Raw genomic sequence first — 23450 nt, forward strand, 5'->3', positions numbered from 1 at the left:
TTCATCTCCCTTCCCAAATCTTTTGTATTGATTTAAGTATCTTTCGACTTCAGTGGGGAGCTCCTTCTCTGACTCCCCCACAACCCTCTTTGATGAGCCGTCCATATAATTCTGTTTTTTTTTTTACTGCTCCCCAAAGGCACTGTGAGGTTTTCTTTTGGCCTTTGACTTGTCGTCCGCTTCTTCATCTTCAGATCTACGCAAAATCAATTACAGGCCTCCTGCTGGCTTGTTAACAAAGTCTACCACTCTCTGCTATTAATTGAACAGAGAGGAAAGGCGCCAACGGGAAGCCTGGCCACACAGATGCCTCTCAATAGCTGTCCCTTAAAACCTCGGCTAGCCTCAAGACTGCAGCGATATGTGGGATGATGCAGAGAAATGCACCCCCCCCCATTCCAACCCCCAGCCAAAAGCAGGTTGAGCTGAGGCTAACCAAAGCATATTGTTCCCTTCTTCAGACACAGCTGAAGATCACAATAAATTATCTTCTCCTTGCATGCCTCGCTGTCAGCCTTTGATCAGTGACCCATGATAGTTCTGCTGCATCAGTTATAACTTTGTTTCGCTTTGATATTTGAAGGATCTGAGTGTTGAGCTGGGCAGTCCTTGCTTCAACTCTCCCCCTAGCTGCCAAACTTACTGGGTGGCCTCCACCACAAAGAATTGCTTGCAACTTTCTCCCTGCATTCTCTCAAATCCAAACTCCTCCTCCACCTCCTCCTCCTCTTCTTCTTCTCCTCTCTCTCTCTCTCTCTCTCTCTCTCTCTCTCTCTGTGTTATCTTGTTCCCGCATCCTCTATAGGTTTGCCATATGTATACATGAAGGTCTGAAGGGGGCAGTAATGAGTCACTCATTGTGTCAGGCTGTGGCTGTGGCTTCATCTTAGGCCACTCTGATAGGCAGCCGCTCTCTAAGGACTTAGAACATGGATGGGGAACTTGGGAGGTCCTTCAGATGTTACTGGCACTTCAACTCCCATCAGCCCCAGCTAGCATGGCTCAGGGATGATGGGAGTCATAGGCCAGTGTTTCCCAAACTTGGGTCTCCAGCTGTTTTGGGACTACAAGTCCCATCATCCCTAGCCAGCAAGACCCAATGGTCAAGGATGATGGGAATTATAGTCCAAAAGCAGCTGGAGACCCAAGTTTGGGCAACACTGCCTTAGGCAGAGGTCTTCCACGATCTTGCTACCTGAAATCCTTTTAAGTGGAGGTGCCAAGATTATTCACGCAAAGTCCATTTTTTAATAATAATTTTTATTAACAGGCCAATCAAGTCACATTATTTCCAAATCACATTAGTTCCAAATTATACAGCCAAATTTTTAAATTTTGTTGGGGGTACCCATACTTCAAGCTCCAAACGGGGATCCAAGCATCACTTATGTTGCTGCTTTAATTAAACAGTTCTATCCAGTTCTGTCCAGATAGTCTCTTTATTACTTTCTTCATCTTCTTGTTGTTATCATATAATCCTTTCTTTGCGATCTCTGATAATCTTCACAAGCAGGTTGGAAACAGACATCTTCTGCATGGGTTTTACACTCTCCAAGAATCATATCACTTAGGAACAGATGCCAGTCCACACTTCCATAAAAAAATTATCCTTGGTCTGTCCTTTAGTTCTCCAGGCTTGCCAAGTATATCAGAATATCAGGAGGGCTCTGCCAGGTTTAGATCACATTCCAGTCATTATTCACATTCCAATGATCCTGGTCCTCCTCCCCCCATCTTTCTTAGGCAAGCCTGTCTTAGCGAGACGCCATTTAAAACTGCGTCATAAAACTTTCCTCCGTTCTCCTTTGTTTACCAATTATCTCTTTGATCTATAATTCACTCCACACAGCTCTTGAATTCCTGCTTGTGCTTAATAAAATGCCACGAACTTCTTTCTGGGGTGGAGGGTTATTAATACCCACATAAGGCAAAGAAAAGAAAAGTTTTTTCCTCCACCCCCCCTTCCATTTCACTCCAAACGTACCAGTCTCTTGATGGTGGTTCATAACTTGATTTATTTGTCCCATCCATAGCTCCGGTCACAGAGATCCATTAATCAGCAGTCTTATCTCCCGAATCTCGCCTGATGTATGTGCTTTAGCTTCTTTCCAATTATATGTTTCCAATTATATTTCTGAGCTAAAGCGAACCTGGGAGCTGATTGGAGACGGCGTCAGGAATAGCCGACTTCACTGAGGGGTCATGCCAAGTGACCGGCACCCCCTTCTTTCGAATCCGGGGGTGCATTGTGGCCACTGCTGGCAAGGCAGTTCCCCCATCTCCTTGGGGGGTGGGGGGTGGGAAGGCTGCATACTTCCCATAGCAGCCTCTTAATTACCTCGTGTGGGTCGGAGAGATGTTATTGTCGGCCATCTTCCAATGCGCCACCTGGTGGCCCCCCTATTCACGCAAAGTCCTGATTGGATGTGGAAATCCCCCAAACACAGAATAGATGGAGAAAGTTTCCAGTGTCTTAATATATGTGAAAAGTCTGCTTTTTGTTGTTGATTTTCCTAGTGCCAGAAGCTTGAGAAGGCTGCTTGCTAGCTGGCAGCTGCTTCTTACTGCTTGTTCAAGTACATTATATATCTTAGGGAACAAAAGGAGTTCTGTGTCGTGAATCCTGATTACTCAAGTGATGTTCTTAACCTTTTACAGGACCATAAATAATACTGGTAGCCCCATAGCCTTTCGCTATTACAGAGGCGTCTGATTAATTGTCTCTAGTGTGCTCTGCTGAGCAGGAGAAGGCAAAGCTGTGATTTCTTTTCAAAACAGAGAGAAAGGATGGGTGACGCCGCTGACGCCAAACAGATAACGAAATTATGGATTCACTTCTACTGCCGTGTTGTTGTTGAGCGTTTTGTGACCTGCGTCATTTGAGTTGTAGAAAAGTGAGGTGTGAATATGTTCTGTAACTCAGCAAATGGCATAATATGGGCAGGCACTCAATACAGAGAGAGTAACATGGATTCTGCTTGTGCCATTCCTTCTAAATGGGGTTTCCCACAGGCCACTGTGGGGTTGGCCACTGTGAGATCAGAATGCTAGGCTAGATGTGCCACTGGCCTGATCCTCCAGTCTCTCCTTATGCTCCTATGGTTATGCAGCCAAACTGTTACGTTCCCAAGGCAAACATTCATTCATTCATTCATTCGATTGATTGATTTTTTGTTTGTTTGATTTTTAAAATTAAATTTCTGTTTTACATTTTAGAATGTTCACTTAAGCAATCTTAAAATATCAATGACTTACCTTCCTCTCTTTCTATGGTTCATTCTGCACAACATAAATCCCTGCATATTTTATATAAACTAAACCATTCAGTATTCCATTATTACATCCACCAAAACTTACGTACACTGTTGAATTTATCTTAATGCTTCCCACATTTTCAGATAAACACAATTTTCCTCCATATATTCAATAAACATTTTCCAATCTTCTTTAAATGTATGTTCTTCTTGTTCTCTTATTCTATATGTTAGGTCCGCAAGTGTTACAAGTGTTATTAGAATCCTGCTGATGTTTGCATCTGCTTACAGTGGTCTCCTAAATAAATTATAAACTTTTCCCATTCTTTCTTGAAATTTTTGTCTTCTCGGTTCCTGAGCTTTCCAGCCTGTTTTGCCATTTTGGCATAATCTAACAGCTTAGTTTGCCATTCCTCTCTGGTAGGGGTTCTTTCTTCTTTCCATGCTAGTAGCATCCGTGCGGCTGTTGTTGTGTACATAAAAAGTCTTTTCTCCTTCTTTGGAATGTTGGTACCTACAGTTCCTAATTAAAAAAGCTTCTGGTTATTTTAAACATTTTTTTCCAATTCATTGTACATCATTTTCCAGAAAGCTTTTATTACCTTACACGACCACCACATATGATAAAAAGGTACCTTCGTTATCTTTACATTTCCAGCAGGTATTTGTACTTGTTTTATACATTTTTGCTAACTTAAAGGTAAAGGGACTCCTGACCATCAGGTCCAATCGTGACCGACTCTGGGGTTGCGGTGCTCATCTTGCTTTATTGGCCAAGGGAGCTGGCGTACAGCTTCCGGGTCATGTGGCCAGCATTACTAAGCCACTTCTGGCGAACCAGAGCAGCACACAGAAACGCCGTTTACCTTCCCGCCGGAGCGGTACCTATTTATCTACTTGCACTCTGACGTGCTTTCGAACTGCTAGGTTGGCAGGAGCAGGGACGGAGCAATGGGAGCTCACCCCGTCTCGGGGATTCGAACCGCCAACCTTCTGATCGGCAAGCCCTAGGCTCTGTGATTTAACCCACAGCACCACCCATGTCCCTAGGAGTCAAATACCACTGGTACATCATTCCCCGCTTCCCTTTTCCTAAACCCAGTTTCTCTTCCTCCTCTTGAATAAGCAGTCTGCCTAGCATTTCTTAGCAGCGAGCGGTGCAAGAGGCAGAGTCACTCACTGAAGGGAACAAACTGCTGAAGCTTTTGCCCTGTAGTGCTTTCAAATTCATTTGGGTTGGTTGTCACACACCAGCAAGTGTTGCTTTGGGTGCCACCAGCCTCCGCTTTTATGAGGGACCCCCCCCCAAAAAAATCTACTTCCAGCTACTTGCCAGAAGCACACCGTCACATACATTCAACATTGGGAGGAGGAAAAGCAGAAGGAAACCCCATGGAGGAGTGGGGGCCAAGCTCCAGAAGGGAAGCCTTTTGAAATGTATGACACAGCCAATATGTGCTCTGAAAGCAAACCCTGCAGGCACAAGAATAAGCTGTCAGGGAGGCGACAGTCCAGAAGGCTGGTGGCGTAACAGGAAGCTGGGATGGGGGCTGGAGTTTGCTGCTGAGGTCAAGCATTCGGTTGTCAAGTCCAGAGCTGGAGCTTCTGCTTGTAACTTGAAGCCAGTTTGGGACTACAAATCCCATCAGCTATGGTCAGCTCAGACTGATGGGCATCATCAGGGCCGGATTTAGGTTTGATGATGCTACCGAAGGTAATGGGGCCCTTTGTATATCCAGCTGTCCTTTGTCAACAACAAATTGTCACTGGGGTTTTTTTTGTGTTGAATATATGCTATATGGTAATTTATGGACCTAATAGGTATCTAAAGCCATTTTTCACATAACAAAATATGTATTCATCAAAGTAATTGTTGAACTGAAATACAATTAAGAAGTATGTTAATAGTGAAATACAATTAAGAAGAAGTATATTAATAGTGAAATAATTATTAAGCTCTAACTCAAAATGCTTTTTTACTCATAACAAACTTAATAATGCAAACACATTTGCGTTTGGCAATAACAAAAGTTCCTTTAGAAACACAATTTACAAAGACTCATAATCTAGTCTCTAGAAACTTGCTATAACATGAAATAAGAATAGGCATAAATATATGGTGCAAACTACTAATAATTATAAATAGCTGAATGTAAAAGGTAAAGGTAAAGGTACCCCTGCCCGTACGGGCCAGTCTTGACAGACTCTGGGGTTGTGCGCCCATCTCACTTAAGAGGCCAGGGGCCAGCGCTGTCCGGAGACACTTCCGGGTCACGTGGCCAGCGTGACATCGCTGCTCTGGCCAGAGCCAGAGCCAGAGCTGCACACGGAAACGCCGTTTACCTTCCCGCTTGTAAGCGGTCGCTATTTATCTACTTGCACCCGGAGGTGCTTTCGAACTGCTAGGTTGGCAGGCGCTGGGACCGAGCAGCGGGAGCGCACCCCGCCGCAGGGATTCGAACCGCCGACCTTTCGATCGGCAAGCCCTAGGCGCTGAGGCTTTAACCCACAGTGCCACCTGCGTCCCTAGCTGAATGTAGGCCCCCTATATATAGAAATGAGCAAACCAGTGAAATTTTAGGGAGCAAGCTAGCAGGCGAGGCCCATCACTTACATCATAGGAGCCTACACAACACAAAACACTGTTGCTGTATGTAGGTTTTATTTTATTTCTTTTTTATCTTATATTTTGGAAATGTACATCCAGTTTCTTTTTCTTTAATTTTTTTGGGGCCCCCAAGAAAGTGGGGCCCTAAGCTATAGCTTGTTTAGCTTATCCGTAAATCCGGTACTGGGCATCGTAGTCCGAAACATCTAAGGGTCCCAGGTTGATGAAGATAGCTTTAAGCAGCAGTGCAGATAGATAATTTTATACACCAGACTTAATGGCCCAATAGGGGAGTCCTGGAAGACCGTTGGTGTGATAGACACAAAGCTCTCTCTCTCTCTCTCTCTCTCTCTCTCTCTCTCTCTCTCTCTCTGCCTGTATATGTTCAGGCAGGTGAAAAATGGGAACAGTATCGCAGGCAGGGGACCTGGTGAACTGAAGTTCTGTAGAAGAGAGATCAAAGTCAGCCAGCTTGGGCTCCCCTCCAGGTTTGAGTGGAACTAGTTTGATCATAAATCTGAAGGGACGTGCTGCTCCTGGTGTTCAGTTTGCTGCTGTTTCCTGCACATGGGAGATTTACTGCTTTTGTTGCAGCACAAGCATGTCTATAATTCACTAACATAAGCCGTCTGAACATTGGAAAACTAGGACACCAAGAAAGTTTGTCTCCATTCATTCTTATACTTTTTATTTTTTAAAAAAAAAAATTATATATTTTTTAAAAAAATTATATATTTTTTAAAAAAATTATATATTTTTTAAAAAAATTTATATATTTTTTTTAAAAAATTATATATTTTTTTAAAAGGATCTGGGTCGCTGGTACAGAATGCTTGCACTTGGTGCATGACCTGACAAATTCTTTTAAACTGACAGCTGTCTGTGGTGCTGAATTGGGATTGTGTTCTGCTGTGTGACTAATGACCATAAATTTCACACACAGAGGCACATGCTGTGTCACATTCTGAAGGAACATGCGCTAAATATTAGTGTTATGTTTGGTTGGCAGGGAATGGTCTGAAGACGAGGACTGGGGAATGCATTCTGTGGCAGGCCAGCTTCTCTCCGATGGAGAGCTGGAGGGGGAAGAGTTGCCCCCCTTGTCCACAGCATGTTCAGAAGCAGAGAGAGAGTCAGAAGCTGTAGGGAGGAGTTGCCCAGTTTCAAGATAATGACAAGGGAACCAGAAGGGAGGGCGCAGCTAGCCAAGATGTCACTTGAGAGTGGGGGTGACTTTCCCCCTCCACGGACTCGGAGGTCCGAATGTATCAGAGAGCAAAGGAGTCAGAGGGAGGGAGAAACTTCCCATTGGCGCCTAAAATGCTGCAGAAGGAGGATTTAAAGTAGCCAACTGCCCTTTGTGTGGTGAGCTGTGTGCTTGCAACATGATGCTGTAATAAAAGGACTATAAATATATCAACTGTTCATTCATTCTTATCTGTGAAGTTACCAAAGGGTTTGCATTGAAGTTGCAGGAGGGTTTGCATTGACTGCTGTTCACGTTTGCTGCCAAATGCAAGCTATCCTGCTCGGGAGCTTTTTTTTTGGGGGGGGGGGTGTCACATAAAATGCAACCTTGTCTGTGCCAAACGACACTAATTATTCCTCCCTTCCCATTGGACATTGCAATGGTCTGATCCAGGAAAGCATTGCTCATCTCTTGCCTCTGGCACTATTCGTATCTAACAGCATAATTGCTACACACGGCTGCAGTGTGTGTCTTACTCGGCCGTGTATCTAGATGATCATAACTGCCTCCCATCAAATGCTCAACGCGCCTGCCGCAGGGATTGAAAACATCCCATTTCTTCGATATTTCTGTGATTCTTTTGCTGAAGGGGTTTACCATAAAGTCATCAGGAAGGGCATCATGCCCATTGACCTTACCAGACATGAGCAGTATCTCTATCCCCTGTCCAGATTAAGACTCCGGGAAAATGAATGTGCAAAGCACTCCTCCTCATTGCTTTATCTGAGGGCTGGTTTTTTTAAAAAAATGTGTGTGGTGGTTTTGCTCACATTTTTAAAACTGGAAAACTGAGAATCTAGGTCATGTCTGTATTCAGCAGCTGCCTATGCCTTAAGCTTGGCTTTTTGCTCTGTGGTGAAATGTTCATGCCCACGGTTTTTCCTTTCAGAACCTCGGGGGTGGGAGGCAGTTCCATGCCATTCCAACTTGAGATGTTTCCATTATTATTTTCAGCTGAGGATCCCTGTTTTCAGTGGAAATTTCCTATTGGCCATCCTTTACACACTGTTCTTTAGTGTGTTCTTTACACACTGTTCTTTATCACAAGATGTGGGCCTTTCAGTAATAACACAGGGCCTAGACCAGCAGTTCTCAACCTGTGGGTCCCCAGATGTTGTTGGACTACAACTCCCATCATCCCTGAGCTCTGGCTTTGCTAGCTAGGGGTGATGGGAGTTGTAGTTCAACAACATCTGGGGACCCACAGGTTGAGAAAGGCTGGCCCCATCCCCAAAAGAAGCCTCACAGCAAGGCTATATGGTTCAGTATCTGCAGGTGAAGCTGTTTGTTCACAGGACTTGTGGCCCCTTCTCAACGTTATCGTCATGCTGTTAACTTGCACCTTTTCAGCCTGAGGGCTGCGTTCTCTCTCGAGGAATGTTTCCTGGGTGGTGACCAAGGCAAACGTGGGGCAGAGCAATGAATGCAAATTTTACCTTTATAAAGGTAACGACTGTCGCATGAAGTGAGGCAGACCAGGTCTTCTCCCAATAAAACATTCGCATGCAGCATCTCCTGTTGCTGCACAGCCCAGGGCGACTTCCTGCCAGGCCTTCTCTGCCCCCTCAAGATTGGCCTAGGACCCTCATACCTACGGGACCGCCTCTCCTGGTATGCCCCACAGAGGACCTTAAGGTCCATAAATAGCAACACCCCAGAGGTCCCAGGCCTTAAGGAAGTCAGATTAGCCTCAACCAGAGCCAGGGCTTTTTCAGCTCTGGCTCCTGCCTGGTGGAACGCTCTGTCTCATGAGACTAGGGCCCTGCGGGATCTGATTTCTTTCCGCAGGGCCTGTAAGACAGAGTTGTTCTGCCTGGCCTTTGGCTTAGAATCAATTTGATTCCCTCCCCCTCTTTCTTTGTTCCTTCTCCTCCTCTGAAGAGGCTGCATCTTAATGTTTTAATGCTGTATTTTAATCTTATTTTTTAAGTTGCATTTTAATCAACTTGTTTTTATTATTGGTTGTTAGCCGCCCTAAGCATGGTCTTGGCTGGGGAGGGTGGGGTATTAATAAATTATTATTATTATTATTATTATTATTATTATTATTATTATTATCATCCCAGCGGGTGTCTGTAGAGGCCTCAGCCCCATAAAGTTGGTGCACCTGCCCTGAGTCTTTCATTTTAACCAAGTGCATCTCCCACAGATCAAACATAACATGAGAGGGTGCTCTCTCTTCATATCCAGACCACTCCCAAGATCAGCCATAATGTTTCATTCTCTCCATTCATTCGTTTGTCTCAGAGCCACTTCAATAAGTAAGCATGCCAGCATGAACAAATGATGCCAGGTTAAAATGTTTTTTATTAACTGGGTTATGAAGGCGCCCTAAAGACGTTAAAGCAAAGATTATGGGATAATACACACAGTGACTTGCGATCTCGATCACACACAGTCTGTAGTCTGTTGGCAGTAGGAGTACAATATGGGCATGTCTTCAAGTTAACACCTTACATTAAAAACCTGACAGTACCAAATTATCGAAGGTTATTCACCAAAACCAGACTAAACGTCTTTCCTTCTGCAGTGTTGGACGGCAGGTTGAGAGGAGTTCCCTACCAGGGCAGACTTTGCACGTGTGCCCAAGACATCGATTCTATAAAACATATTTTGCTGCACTGTGCAAAATATGATCAAGCCAGGGCTGAACTGATCTTACCCTTGCTGGTACCTTTCCCGGGAAAATCAGAGGCTCACTATGTCAGGTTCCTATTGGAAGACCGGACAAACTCTAGAACATTAGCAGTGGCGAAGTTTTTATCGGTGGTTGCAAGAACCAATGATCCCCATCTTTAAGTCTGAACAAAATGTTTGTTTAACCTGGAGGTAAAAGGTAAAGGGACCCCTGACCATTAGGTCCAGTTGTGGCCAACTCTGGGGTTGCAGCGCTCATCTCGCTTTATTGGCCAAGGGAGCCGGCGTATAGCTTCTAGGTCATGTGGCCAGCATGACTAAGCCGCTTCTGGCAAACCACAGCAGCGCACGAAAATGCCGTTTACCTTCCCGCCAGAGCAGTACCTATTTATCTACTTGCACTTTGATGTGCTTTCAAACTGCTAGGTTGGCAGGAGCAGGGACTGAGCAACGGGAGCTCACCCCGTCGCAGGGATTCGAAACGCTGATCTTCTGATCGGCAAATCCTAGGCTCTGTGGTTTAACCCACAGCGCCACCTGCGTCCCCACCTGGAGGCTGTCTGAATTGTGCATTGCTTTGTAATGATTTGTTGGGTCTCTGGACCGTAATAAAGATTGATTGATTGAAAATGTTTTGAATTCACATTCTGTTCCCTCTGGACTCCTCCTTTTCGGGTGAGACCAAGACAAGAGTTGAATCATCCTTAGGATGTGCTAAGCTGTTATAAGTGTTGCATAGTCTCTAATACTTTATTTTATTTATTTTAGGTGGAAAAATTTGCCAAATACTTGGATCCCAATGATCTAGGCAAGATCAACTTCAAAGATTTCTGCCATGGAGTGTTTGCCATCAAAGGTAGGCATCATCAACATTTTTTGCCTCTCATAAATCTGCTCCAGGTGGTTTAGAGAAGCCCAGGGACAGATATTAGGGGTAAGAGGAAGGAGGGGAAGTTCTGCTGCGCGAGCGGAAAATCTTGCACAAATGGTACGACTTTGCTCCATGCAACCCTGTGTGCCTACAGCATAAGCTGCTAAAACAACTGTCTGTTTGGCAGAGCATTCCCTTAACTTCAGAATCGATGGTGCTGCTGCTCAGCTTCTACCTAGTGGAAACCGTCTCCCCCTGATTGCAAAGTTGTTAGTGTCCAAAACCAATTGAGGGCAACTGGGTAATCTGAGAACGGCTGCGTGAGTGTGTTTCTTGGTGGTGACTTTGCGTTTCACAACTTTGAGTAAAAATTATGAGATAAACGCTGGGATCTGGCATGCTAGGAATGGGTTCCCAAACCTCATTGCTGGAGCATGTCTGCAGGCCTTAAGAGGAGCTAAAATGACTTGCAGAGAAAAGAAAACAAGTTACTCTTTTGGATGCACCCCTGCTACTCAGCGGAAGGCCTGAGCAGTATTGATTTGCCCTGCTCTTTCCCAGCAGAAGAACATCCCTGTGATTTCTTGTTGCAGCTGATGTTATGGCTGGCACGCTGGCACAGGGCCTGAGAAGCATCACCATTCCCTAGAAAACACTGCCAAACTTCAACTGGGTGAAAACTGCACCAATTGTCTTGTTTGTTTGTGGGCATAGGGTCTATCTCACCAACACACAAACACACACACACACACACACACACACACACACACTGCTGCCTCCTCCCATTGCTTTGTCCCAGCTCCTGTGAGCCTAGCAGTTCAAAAGCACACCAGTGCAAGTAGATAAATAGGTACCACTGCGGTGGGAAGGTAAACGGCATTTCCGTGCACTCTGGTTTCTGTCACGGTGCCAGAAGCAGTTTAGTCCTGCTGGCCACATGCCCTGGAAAGCTGTCTGTAGACAAACACTGGCTCCCTCAGCCTGAAAGCAAGATGAGCACTGCAACCCCATAGTCACCTTTGACTGGACTTAATCATCCAGGGGTCCTTTACCTTTTATATTACACCTAAAGGCTGTAACCTTCATGGCTTCACCACCTGTCAAGTTATTTGTCCTTGCTTTGATTCCTGTCTAGCCTGCTGAAGAGTTCTGGAGAGCTCGAAAGCTTGCATGCAATTTTGTGATGTTTTGGTTGGCAAAAGGTTTTCCTTGCCAAAAGTTTCAAAGAAGGGCTGGAGCTCAGCAATAAAGAATCCACTTTATATGCAGGTTCAGCCCCCAACATCTCAGGTTTGAGAAGCACCACGCCAGCCAAGACCACAAGACCAATGGTCTTGAGCTGGTGTTACATAGCTTCCTAGCTGTTCTATTAAGGATTTTGGAATTGCATTTCCTCTGTCTTTCCTTTCTCAGTTTAAATGAATGAAGACCTCCCCCTAGCGGCCGTGTTTTAAAGTCCCCTCTCTAGGTCCCTCTTGGTGAAATACAAAGAACTGTCTTCCTTTCTGTTATCATTTGATGCATTTTTGACTACAAATACGGGTCAGTTGTCTCCATTTGTTTATTTACCTATTCCACACAATCTCACGCAAAATGAAATATGGTAAACATTTGCAAAAAAATACACAAAATCAAGAAAACTAAAGCAAGGACAGTGATCCAATACTTTTTTTTAGATCCCACCAAGGGCCCATTATTATTATCATTATCATTATCATTATCATTATCATTATCATTATCATTATCATTATCATTATCATTATCATTAAATTAAATTTATATGCTGCTCTTCACAACATAAAAATACAGGATAAAAACAGGATTAGAAACACAAAATACGTAACAATAACTAAAAAAAACCTCAATAACACACACACATCGCTTCCCTCATGGTGTGGTGTGTACCTGGTTGAGTTACAAAAACACTATTCCTCAGCTTGGAGGATTTATTTATTTATTTATTTATTTAAAAAAAAAAAACTTTAAAAAAACAAAAGACAAAGATGTTTCTGGTACAAGGAAGGACACTGAGCCCTGACTGCAGTTGCTTCAAGAAAAATGGCTACAGGACAGGTTACGCCAATGCCAAAACCCAACCCCCAATTCTGGAGTGTTCATCTCTGCCCCCAGACCCCTTGCAAGGATTCTTTTTCCCGTGGGCTCCGCAAGCCCAGAGTTAGCATTGCCTATGGGGAGGTAGGTGAGGTGGAGCATGGACTTGGTGGGGCTGCAGGCCTCCAGTTTTACCTTCCAAGAAGTATCCACTACACCATGGGCTGGGGAGTTTTCCAGGTCACCTCTGACTTTTTGGGGGCTGCTGATGCCGGCCAGCCAGCCAGCCACAGCTTTGTGCCCACCCATGTGTCAGGAACTGGACTGAAGAGGAATGGTGGGGGCCTCCTCCCCCTTCTCCTGAACCTTCCTGAGAACAGGAGGGCAGTATAGATTTAGAACAGCGGTTTGCAGAAGGGCATAGTTCAGAGGCTGCAGAGGGCAGAAGCTGGGAAATATTGGAACAGCAGGAAGAAGAAGAAGCACCAGGGGAGAGACAGCTGACAGACTCAGTGTCCTTGGAAAGTATTCCTGACCCCCCTTCTCCTAGAACTAGATGGGCATTGAGGGTATTAGAACAAAAGCTCAGCAGAAGTGATGTTGAATAAGGGAGACATAGGTGAGTGGGACTTTACTTGGAGCAATGCCATCATTGAATAGAGACTACATTCTCTCTCTCTCTCTCTCTCTCTCTGAATACTGAATAAATTATGTGGTAAGCACTCTTTGTGTTTATCCGCTTTTTTTGGCTGCCACCGGGGCAGGGCTAGGATTCCCCGAAGGCTTGACATAATGGAAGGCTGCTGGTAAGGGCAAGCAGGGCAGGAGAGGTGCCCACACAGGAGTGCCAACACCAAGGGCTGACGCAGTTTCTGCCCCCTGGCTCACGCAATATCAGGGCGTCGTGTGGTACCTTGGGTTACAGACACTTCAGGTTACAGACACGTCAGGTTACAGACGCCGCTAACCCATAAATAGTACCTCAGGTTAAGAACTTTGCTTCAGGATGAGAACAGAATTCACACGGTGGCTTCGCAGTGGCACCGGGAGGCCCCATTAGCTAAAGTGGTACCTCAGGTTAAGAACAGTTTCAGGTTAAGAACGGACCTCTGGAACAAATCAAGTTCTTAACCAGAGGTACCACTGTAAGCCTGCAGTGCGCTGCAATTCCCTGCTAGCAATGAAACTCACCAGGTGACATGGGGCCAGTTTCCTCTGAGTACAGCTTTGATACCAGAAGCGAAACAGGGCAGAAACAAATGGCTTAAAAGCAGCAGTGTTGATTTACCCATTGCATTTACACCCCACTTTTCCCCCAAGGGGGACGCGGGTGGCGCTGTGGGTTAAACCACAGAGCCTAGGACTTGCCGATCAGACGGTTGGCGGTTCGAATCCCCGTGAGGGGGTGAGCTCCTGTTGCTCGGTCCCTGCTCTTGCCAACCTAGCAGTTCAAAAGCACGTCAGAGTGCAAATAGGTAAATAGGTACCGCTCTGGTGGGAAGATAAATAGCATTTCCTTGCACTGCTCTGGTTCGCCAGAAGCAGCTTAGTCATGTTGGCCACATGACCCGGAAGCTGCCTGCGGACAAACACCGGCTCCCTTGACCAGTAAAGCGGGATGAGCACCGCAACCCTAGTGGTCCGGGGTCCTTTTCCTCCAAGGAGGTTAAAGTAAAGTACAAACTTCTCCCACATTCCATTTCACCCCTGCGAGGTAGGTCAGGCAAAGAGATGGTGACTGGCCCAAGGGCTCCCAGTGAGAGTTATGGCCAAGTGGGGATTTGAACCCAGAGCCTCCCAGGTTCTGGTCCCACCGTGCTGGCAAGAGAGGGGAGTATTTCATTCTCCTGCCCTGTGTGCAACTTTTTCACGCATAAAGCAAAACACCCCTGCTGTTCCCTGCTTGGCACCTGTGTAGATAAAATATCCATGACTTCCACCCAGGCTGAATTTGGCCTTTCGATATGTTTCCCGTCCCGTCCCGTCCCCCCTCAAAAAATGCAGGAATTGGCCCTAAGGCATTGAACAAAGAGTGCTGGTGCTGAATGGCAAATGCCTGGTCACCTGTGGGTGGAAAAGCAAATTAATAATGAACTCGGCCTCTGTTTGTTGTTAGATCCTAGCAAAGTCTCAAACAATTACACACCCTGAAGAAAACAGTTCCAGTCAACTGTGTAATTGGCTTTCTGTAACACTGCTTTCTGGAAAGTGAAATTACAGGAGTCATCGTACTTTTCAATACTGGGACATCTAAAAGCATCCTGGGCCAGAAACCTGGAATCATAGAATTGTAGAGTTGGACCACGGTCACAATATAATCCAACCCAAACAGCCCTACTAGAAAAATTAACCAATAAACTGAAACTGACACGGGGACAAACAGAAGAAGACGCCTTTACCCCGGTATGGCTCCCCTTTATCACGTACACAGCCCAACAAGACAATGACGATAATCCACCAACAGCATATAAATCAATATGGCTAACCTGATCCAAAACACCCACCCACCCCACTCACACACAAAAACAAAGATCACCACAGCCAACCACAAACAAACAACCACACCCTAGGCCAACCCCAACCTCTCTCACCAACAAAGGAACACAAGTGAACAGCACAAGCAACGCTGACACCAAACCCTACATACATTAAGCATAACAGAAACATCGCCACCCGACCCCACCCCCACCCATCTTCCCTCCCTCCACCCCTTCCTTTCCCCCCCCCTTTTCCCCCCCTCCCCCTAATGTCTCAACAAATGAAACAGATTTGTAAAAATGCTACATGGAAAAAATATGAGAGACATTACACTTACTTCTGTAAAACAAGAAAATCTTTAATAATAATAATAACCAAGATAATCCAACCCCCTGCAATGGAGAAATCTTTTGCTCAACGTGGGGTTTAAACCCTTGATGCTGAGATTGAGTCTCATGCTCTAGCAACTGAGAAAGCAACCCTATAAACCTGTCACAGATTTTACTGCCCTTGGTTCCCCCCATTTCCCTGGAAGAACATGATGCAGCCTTCTGTACGCACGGGTGCCCATCTGGAAGAATCTGCACTGGCGTTTCTCCCTACATGGAGAAAAACATTCTCTCTTTTCCTCCTTCAGGCTCGATACTCCTAGCACTGTGCATCTCATAGTACAATCAGGTAGACAGTCAAGACCCTTCCTTCCTGTCTCATGGTGACGCATTAATTCCACACATTGGCATTTTCTAGGCTGGCAGCCAAGTGTATGCCTGCATTAGGAAAACATATGTATCCGTGTCGGAAGCAAGCCTGGGTTAATGCATTCACCCGTTTGTATTGTGCTCCCCATGTGAACCTCCCAGGGGGCCTGTAAAATATAAAGCAGCAGCCGACGTGACGCTCATGGATAAGCAGCATCATGCCCAGTTAATGGTCTTGGAAGAGCCTGTAGCTCATTGGTCGGTCCTCTGAGGCTCAATCGCCGGTATCTTCAGGGCCAGTGTGGTGTAGTGGTTAAGAGCGGTAGTCTCGTAATCTGGGGAACCGGGTTCGCGTCTCCGCTCCTCCACATGCAGCTGCTGGGTGACTTTGGGCCAGTCACACTTCTCTGAAGTCTCTCAGCCCCACTCACCCCACAGAGTGTTTGTTGTGGGGGAGGAAGGGAAAGGAGAATGTTAGCCGCTTTGAGACTCCTTAAAGGGAGTGAAAGGCGGGATATCAAATCCAAACTCTTCTTCAGTTGGAAGTCAGCAAAGTCTAACCTGAAATCTGCTCCACTGGCAGTCAGGGGGAACATTGATGAGCTGGATGGACCAGGATCTGACCATGTTCCAAGCTTCCCATGACCTATTATTATTATTATTATTATTATTATTATTATTACCCCACCCATCTGGCTGGGTTTCCCCAGCCACTTTTGGCAGCTCCCAACAGAATATTGTAATGGCACGTCTGCGTGCGCGCGTCGTTTTTCGATGCTTCTTCACATGCGCGTGACGTAATTTTAAGCGTCTGCGCATGCGCAAGCGGCGAAACCCGGAAGTAGTGCACTCCGTTACTTCCGGGTTGCTGAGGAACACAACTCAAACGCGCTCAAATGGAAGCATATTTAACCCGAGGTATGACTGTATGTGGGAAGCTGCCCAGAGTGGCTGGGGCAACCCAGTCAGATGGACAGGGTAGAAATAAAATAATAATAATAATAATAATAATAATAATAATAATAATAATAATAATTGAATAGGATGTCTCTGTTTTCATCGGAGAAATGTTGAAGGGTATGAGACAGATACACACACACACACACACAAGCTGCAAAAAGACAAGTGTTAGGTCACAGAATGGGGGTGGGAATGGAAAAGCAGCAATGACTGTGTTATGCTATGGCCTTGCACCCCGGCAGCCATTTTGTGTTAGACCATGCCTCCATGGCAGCCATTTTGCAAGTGGCACTTCCTGATGGCATTATGAGCACATTTGTGAAGTCCTTGTCTGTCCAATGTCCTCTTCTTTCTTCTAAAGAAGTGCAATGAATTGTTGTAGTTAAGCATCCATTGCCTTTCCAAGCCTTTGACTGAAGGAGCTTCTTTGTTGTTGCTGCTGCAAGGTTGTGTTATGAATAGAAGGGTATGAGCAATGGCTGGTAACATTGTCTCTGTGATGAATCACAACCACAGATGCCCTCCGTGACACCAGTTGGCAAAGCTTCCTGCTTATCGTGTGATTGCTTGCCTCCCTTCATTTCCCAATAGCTCACTTTAACGAATGTGTCCCCTTGTCTTGCGTGGTGAGTTTAGCATTGTGCGTGCAGCTCATTTAGGCTTTAAAGACTCTGCTGAGACGTAGAGGCACCAGGTAGCTTGGTGACAAATGAGACTTTGTCATTAACATCCAAAGGGTACAATCAGAAAATTAAATTGCCTTCTGCAACAAGTCCACGGAAAGCACCCCTGTACAGAAAAAAAAAAGAAAAACACCTAGAAATACATTGTGATAATTACTGTCTAAAATGAAGAGCCTTGAAAACCTTCTATTTATGTGACTAAGTGAATCTGCAGTTAAGAACAGAAGAACATGAGAAGAGCATGAGAAGAGAACATGAGAAGAGCCTACTGGATCAGACCCATCTAGTGAGGCACCCTTTTCTCCCAGAAACCCACAATCAGAATTCAAGCACAAGTTACAGTGGTACTTCGGGTTACATACACTTCAGGTTACATATGCTTCAGGTTACACACTCCACTAAGCCAGAAATATTACCTTGGGTTAAGAACTTTGCTTCAGAATGAGAACAGAAATCGTGTTCCGACGGCACAGCAGCAGCATGAGGCCCCATTAGCTAAAGTGGTGCTTCAGGTTAAGAACAGTTTCAGGTTAAGTACGGACCTCCGGAACGAATAAGTACTTAACCCGAGGTATCACTGTATACTACTATTCTTCAATAAAAGCTTGTGAGCTGCTTTGATAGCGTGTGTAAATGTCATTGAAATTCTACTCAATATGGATCCAGATTAGATTCCAGTGTATAGTTAGCAAATAAACAACTTAAACACATTGCAGGATTCCCAGAAAATAGACCAGAGGCAATTCTAGTACATCCAGCAGAGCTTTACTGCTACTGAAGGCAAATGAGCATAATGGTCACAAATCCAATACATTCAGGACTAGCACTGTCCATGAGAAATCCAGTTGCAGCAGACTTAACTTAACTTTACAGTAACTTAAAGGTAAAGGTAAAGGTACCCCTGCCCGTACGGGCCAGTCTTGACAGACTCTGGGGTTGTGCGCCCATCTCACTTAAGAGGCCAGGGGCCAGCGCTGTCCGGAGACACTTCCGGGTCACGTGGCCAGCGTGACATCGCTGCTCTGGCGAGCCAGAGCCGCACACGGAAACGCTGTTTACCTTCCCGCTGGTAAGCGGTCCCTATTTATCTACTTGCACCCGGAGGTGCTTTCGAACTGCTAGGTTGGCAGGCGCTGGGACCGAGCAGCGGGAGTGCACCCCGCCGCAGGGATTCGAACCGCCGACCTTTCGATCGGCAAGCCCTAGGCGCTGAGGCTTTAACCCACAGCGCCACCTAAGTCTAAACCTCAACACTAAGCATACTATGTACAGAACACCACACCAGAGGGAAAAGAGATAGAAAGAGAAAAGTGAAAACCAGGCTCCTTCTGGCCTTACTTTTATAGTCAGCATGACCTTGACAGAAGAGATAAGAGAACCAGTTTAAGCCATGATATTTTATTCTGTTTTTAATTTGTTGGGAGCCGCCCAGAGTGGCTGGGGAAACCCAGCCGGGTGGGTGGAGTATAAATAGTAATAATAATAATAATGATGATGATAATAATAATAATACAATAATAATAATAATAATAATAATAATAATAATAATAATAATATTAGCTGTACTCAGCTTCTCTGAAGAAATAACCCGAACATCATGAACCTTCTGCTTGTTCCTTTCACACAGAGAAGCTTCCAGGACCCTCTTCAATTAGGCAGAATAGGAAAGATCTCTACACATCGGATCAATACTTTCTGCACTGAGAAATGCAAAATGATAGTAAATGTGTCTAAAACTGAGTACAGTGGTGCCCCGCAAGACGAACGCCTCGCAAGACGGAAAACCCGCTAGACGAAAGGGTTTTCCGTTTTGGAGGCGCTTCGCAAAACGAATTTCCCTATGGGCTTGCTTCGCAAGACGAAAATGTCTTGCGAGTTCCTGCGGTTTATTTTTCCTCCCCCCCCCCTTTTCCTAAGCCGCTAAGCCGCTTATCAGCTGATCCGCTGATAAGCCGCTTAACAGCTAATCGCTAAAAGCCGCTAAACTGCTAATAGCGCTTATCCGCTAAGCTGTCAATGGGCTTGCTTCGCAAGACGAAAAAACCGCTATATGAAGAGCCTCACGGAACGGATTAATTTCGTCTTGCGAGGCACCACTGTACTGGTCCTTTGGGGCAGAAGGCAAGGAAATCCACAGTAGGTGCAGCCAGAGTCAATGAGAGGCAGAACCAACCAATTCTGGCTAGGGTGGAATCCTGGAGCAACACTATTGCTCACAAGCCACCTTAGTCAAACCAGTTTCAGGATGCATTCAGTACCAGGTGACTGGCTGCTCCAGAGAAGCGGACACGGAGCAATGGCTCCAAACTACAAGAAAGAAGATTCCACCTAAACATTAGGAAGAACTTCCTGACAGTAAGAGCTGTTCGACAGTGGAATTTGCTGCCAAGGAGTGTGGTGGAGTCTCCTTCTTTGGAGGTCTTTAAGCAGAGGCTTGACAACTATATGTCAGGAGTGCTCTGATGGTGTTTCCTGCTTGGCAGGGGGTTGGACTCGATGGCCCTTGTGGTCTCTTCCAACTCTATGATTCTATGATTCTATGATCTAACCTCACCAGCTCAGGGAAGGTGCAATGGTTGAATTGTCCTTAGGAAAGGGAAATGTCTTGCTGTTGTCTCATCCCATGATTTCTAAAGCTGCCTCTTTCTAGAGATTTTGGCACCCCACTATGGAAAACATTGCTGTCGGTCTCGGTTCTCTCCGACCCAACTATTTATATATTCTTTTCTTGCACCCAGCTGTTTAAAAGAAACAAATTAATGCCCTTACTAGCAGGCTTCCTCACAACCACCACTTAGCATTAGAAGAGGTGGGTCCTTCACGAAACCAGAAGCCTTTTTGTTAGGAATTACAGGAAGAGAAATTAATAGAAGTGATTATAAACTTTTTCAATATGCAGTGACTGCGGCAAGAATTTTAATGGCTCAAAAATGGAAACAAGAAGAATTGCCAACATTGGAAGAATGGAGACGGAAACTGATGGACTTTGCTGAATTAGATAAACTGACAGGAAAAATTAGATACCAAAAAGATCACAAGTTCACAAAGGACTGGAGAAAGTTTACGATTTATCTGGAAAATATTTGTGATGAACAGACAACGCTAGTTGGATTTAAAGAGGCTTTGTGAGGAGAAAGGGTATTGTAAGAGGGAAAAGAGCTGTAAAGATTTATTAACTGGCAATACAATTACAAAGGAAATGTGAACTAAATTTAAAATTATGAGGATTGTGGAGGGAGCGGGGGGAAGTCCAAAAGAATTTTGTATTATAGTGGATACGAATGTGTTATTTAAATTTGTAAAAGAAAAATTTTCTTAAAAAATTAATAATAATAATAAGAGGTGGGTCCTTCACTGTCTGGAAGAGGCTCCTCAGAATGGACCATAAAATGCATTTGGCATCTGCTTCCTCATTTCTTGTCCCGTACGCCAACAAGAAAGAGGCAGGCACACAGAAGGGCCCCCTGCAACCAGTGTTATTATACCGTCAAAGCTCCTTCCATTTGTCAAGAGATGTTCTCCTGCCTAAACAGCTCCATGTGCTTTGTCTATAATTCTCCCCTAAAGCCCCTCCTCCTCCTCCTCTCTCCCCCCCCCACCTCTGCTTTGAAACCTGGAGTGAGTAATCTGCATAATTTGGTGTGATTCTCACTTTTCCTGACAACTCCATGCTGCTTCTTATTTGTGACTCCCCTGCTTTGCAATGGGGAATAGCAGGACAGGATGTCACAGTCAAAAAGACTGTTACAAAAGTTGGGTGCTAACCCCCCCCCCGCCGACTGGTGGCAAGATCCCATGGGGTTCCGGGTACTCAGCGGGGGTCTGTATTCCTTTGGAGAACTGAGACACGGCAGAGACTGCTGTAGCTTTAAGAAATACGGTTTATTCACCTTTTGTAGACTTGCAACACGGGTGGCGCTGTGGTCCAAACCACTGAGCCTCTTGGGCTTTGCCAATCAGAAGGTCAGCGGTTCAAATCCCTGCAATGGGGTAAGCTCCTGTTGCTGTGTCCCAGCTCCTGTTCAAAAGCACACCAGTGCAAGTAGATAAATAGGTACCACTCCACCGGAAAGCTAAACGGTGCTCTGGCTTCCATCACAGTGTCCCATTGTACCAGAAGTGGTTTAGTTATGTTGGCCCCATGACCCGGAAAGCTGTCTGTGGACAAATGCTGGCTCCCTCGGCCTGAAAGCAAGATGAGTGCCTCAACCCCATAGTCGCCTTTCACTGGACTTAACCATCCAGGGGTCCTTTACTTGCAACCTGCATGGAGGGAGTCCAGATCTTACAGCACAATCGTTCCAAGAGGGATTTGTATGCCACCAGCAGCCAGCCTGCTCAAGATGGATTTCAGTCTTCTTTCATCCCTTCTTTTTCCCAGCACACCTTGATAACAGACTCTTTTCCGACCACCTCACACCCAGTTACCCTGGTGTACTGGTTCTAGGGGTTGCTCGTGCGTAAGTCGTCACCACACCTGGCTGAGTCACCTGGGTGAACCCTTTCTGTCCGGACAGCTACTCATCCGTGGCTGTCTCAATCACTGGCAGAATCCGTCAGTGGGCGTTTATTGAACTTCTTCCAGCAAAGAAGTTCTTTGATGCCAAGTCTCCGCCTACTCTCCCTGCGCGGAAGTCTTCTGTGCAAGGAGGGTGTGGGCAGTGGAGGACCCGTGCTCTCCCCGCTGGCCCCCGGCGAGGAGTCATGGGACCGCCTCACCGATTCCCCCATCTGCCCCCCTTCTCCACTGGTGCTACGCTGATTTCCTTCCCCCGCAGATGGGCTGCCTCCCTCCCTCCTGGGACGCTCTCCGGCATCCCTCTGGAGCCCTCCCTCCTCCTCTGGCTCCGATGGCAGTTCCCTGACACCTGGAAACCTTCCAAACCCTTCCAGTCTCTGCTCACACCTCCTGACAAAGGGGAAGGACAATTCTCTTGTATTGTTTCTTAATGACCCTAGTTTGGCCCTAGCTTGTCTAGGTCAAGAATTCCTCTGCAGCTTGTATTTCTCCCTTCACACCCAAAATAATCCAAAATCCTACCATTTATTAATTTCTAGTGTTTGGGGGGGGTGTTCCCCTCCCAAATCTATAACACCACATACCTTTGCTCTGGAATCAAGTAGAAAGGGAGATGTCAAAAAGCTATTGCAGCCTTCCTGGGGTTCATTGGTTTCAGAAGAGACAGAGATTTTCACAGTTTGAACAGTGGGGGCTGTTGCTCAATGGTTTTCAAAGCAACCTGCCTCCTCAGTGTCCTTTTGCACAGCTCAGTGCTAAAAAAGAGAGTAATTGGTCTTTCTGATGGACTTGGGAATTGAGCACCTTCATTCCATTTTTGTACTTGGGTCCTTGGAATAGAAACACAGACATGGATTAAAAAGAAAAGGAAAAAACCACGACCCTGAGGTTCTAACATGCTTGTTAGCAATAGCAGAGAGAACGTTAACTACCTCCCAGAGGCAATGCCTCTTGTAAAGTCTGGCTCAGTGGAGGAGTAATGCTTTGCATGCAAAAGCTCCCAGGTCCAATCCCTGGCCTCTCCAGGAAAGGCTGGGGAAAGCTCCATTCTGCACTTTAAACAGCCATGCCTTTCCTGCAAAGAATCCTGGGAAATGCCCAGAATCCTAGAGGAGATAATAATAATAATAATAATAATAATAATAATAATAATAACAACAACAACAACAACAACAACAACCACCACCACCACCACCACCACCCCACCACCACCACCACCACCATCTGGGTGTGTTGAAACCATCATGGGGTTGAGTAGGTGGTAATATTACACACACACACACACACACACACACACACACACACACCTGTCTGTTTCATCATCATCATCATCATCATCATCATCATCGTTTATTTATACCCTGCCCATCTGGCCGGGTTTCCCCAGCCACTATGGGCAGCTCTCAACAGAATATTAAAAACACAATAGGACATCAAACAT

The 23450-nt window shown here is 45.6% G+C and overlaps 1 protein-coding gene across 4 annotated transcripts in view; it reads left to right on the forward strand.

Moving 5' to 3' along the window:
• Nucleotides 1-23450, forward strand: part of RAB11FIP4 (RAB11 family interacting protein 4) — a 216292-nt gene that overhangs the window by 50735 nt on the left and 142107 nt on the right. For all 4 annotated transcript variants that reach the window (XR_013835802.1, XM_079965448.1, XM_079965450.1 and 1 more), the window contains exon 2: nt 10517-10604. Coding sequence is in view for 3 of the 4 variants with exons in the window: in XM_079965448.1 (XP_079821574.1) it covers nt 10517-10604 (88 nt within the window). In the remaining variant the exon portion in view is untranslated. The remainder of the gene's footprint in view (nt 1-10516; nt 10605-23450) is intronic.

Source organism: Podarcis cretensis (genome assembly GCF_951804945.1).
Source record: "Podarcis cretensis genome assembly, chromosome: 2".
Taxonomy (NCBI): domain Eukaryota; kingdom Metazoa; phylum Chordata; class Lepidosauria; order Squamata; family Lacertidae; genus Podarcis; species Podarcis cretensis.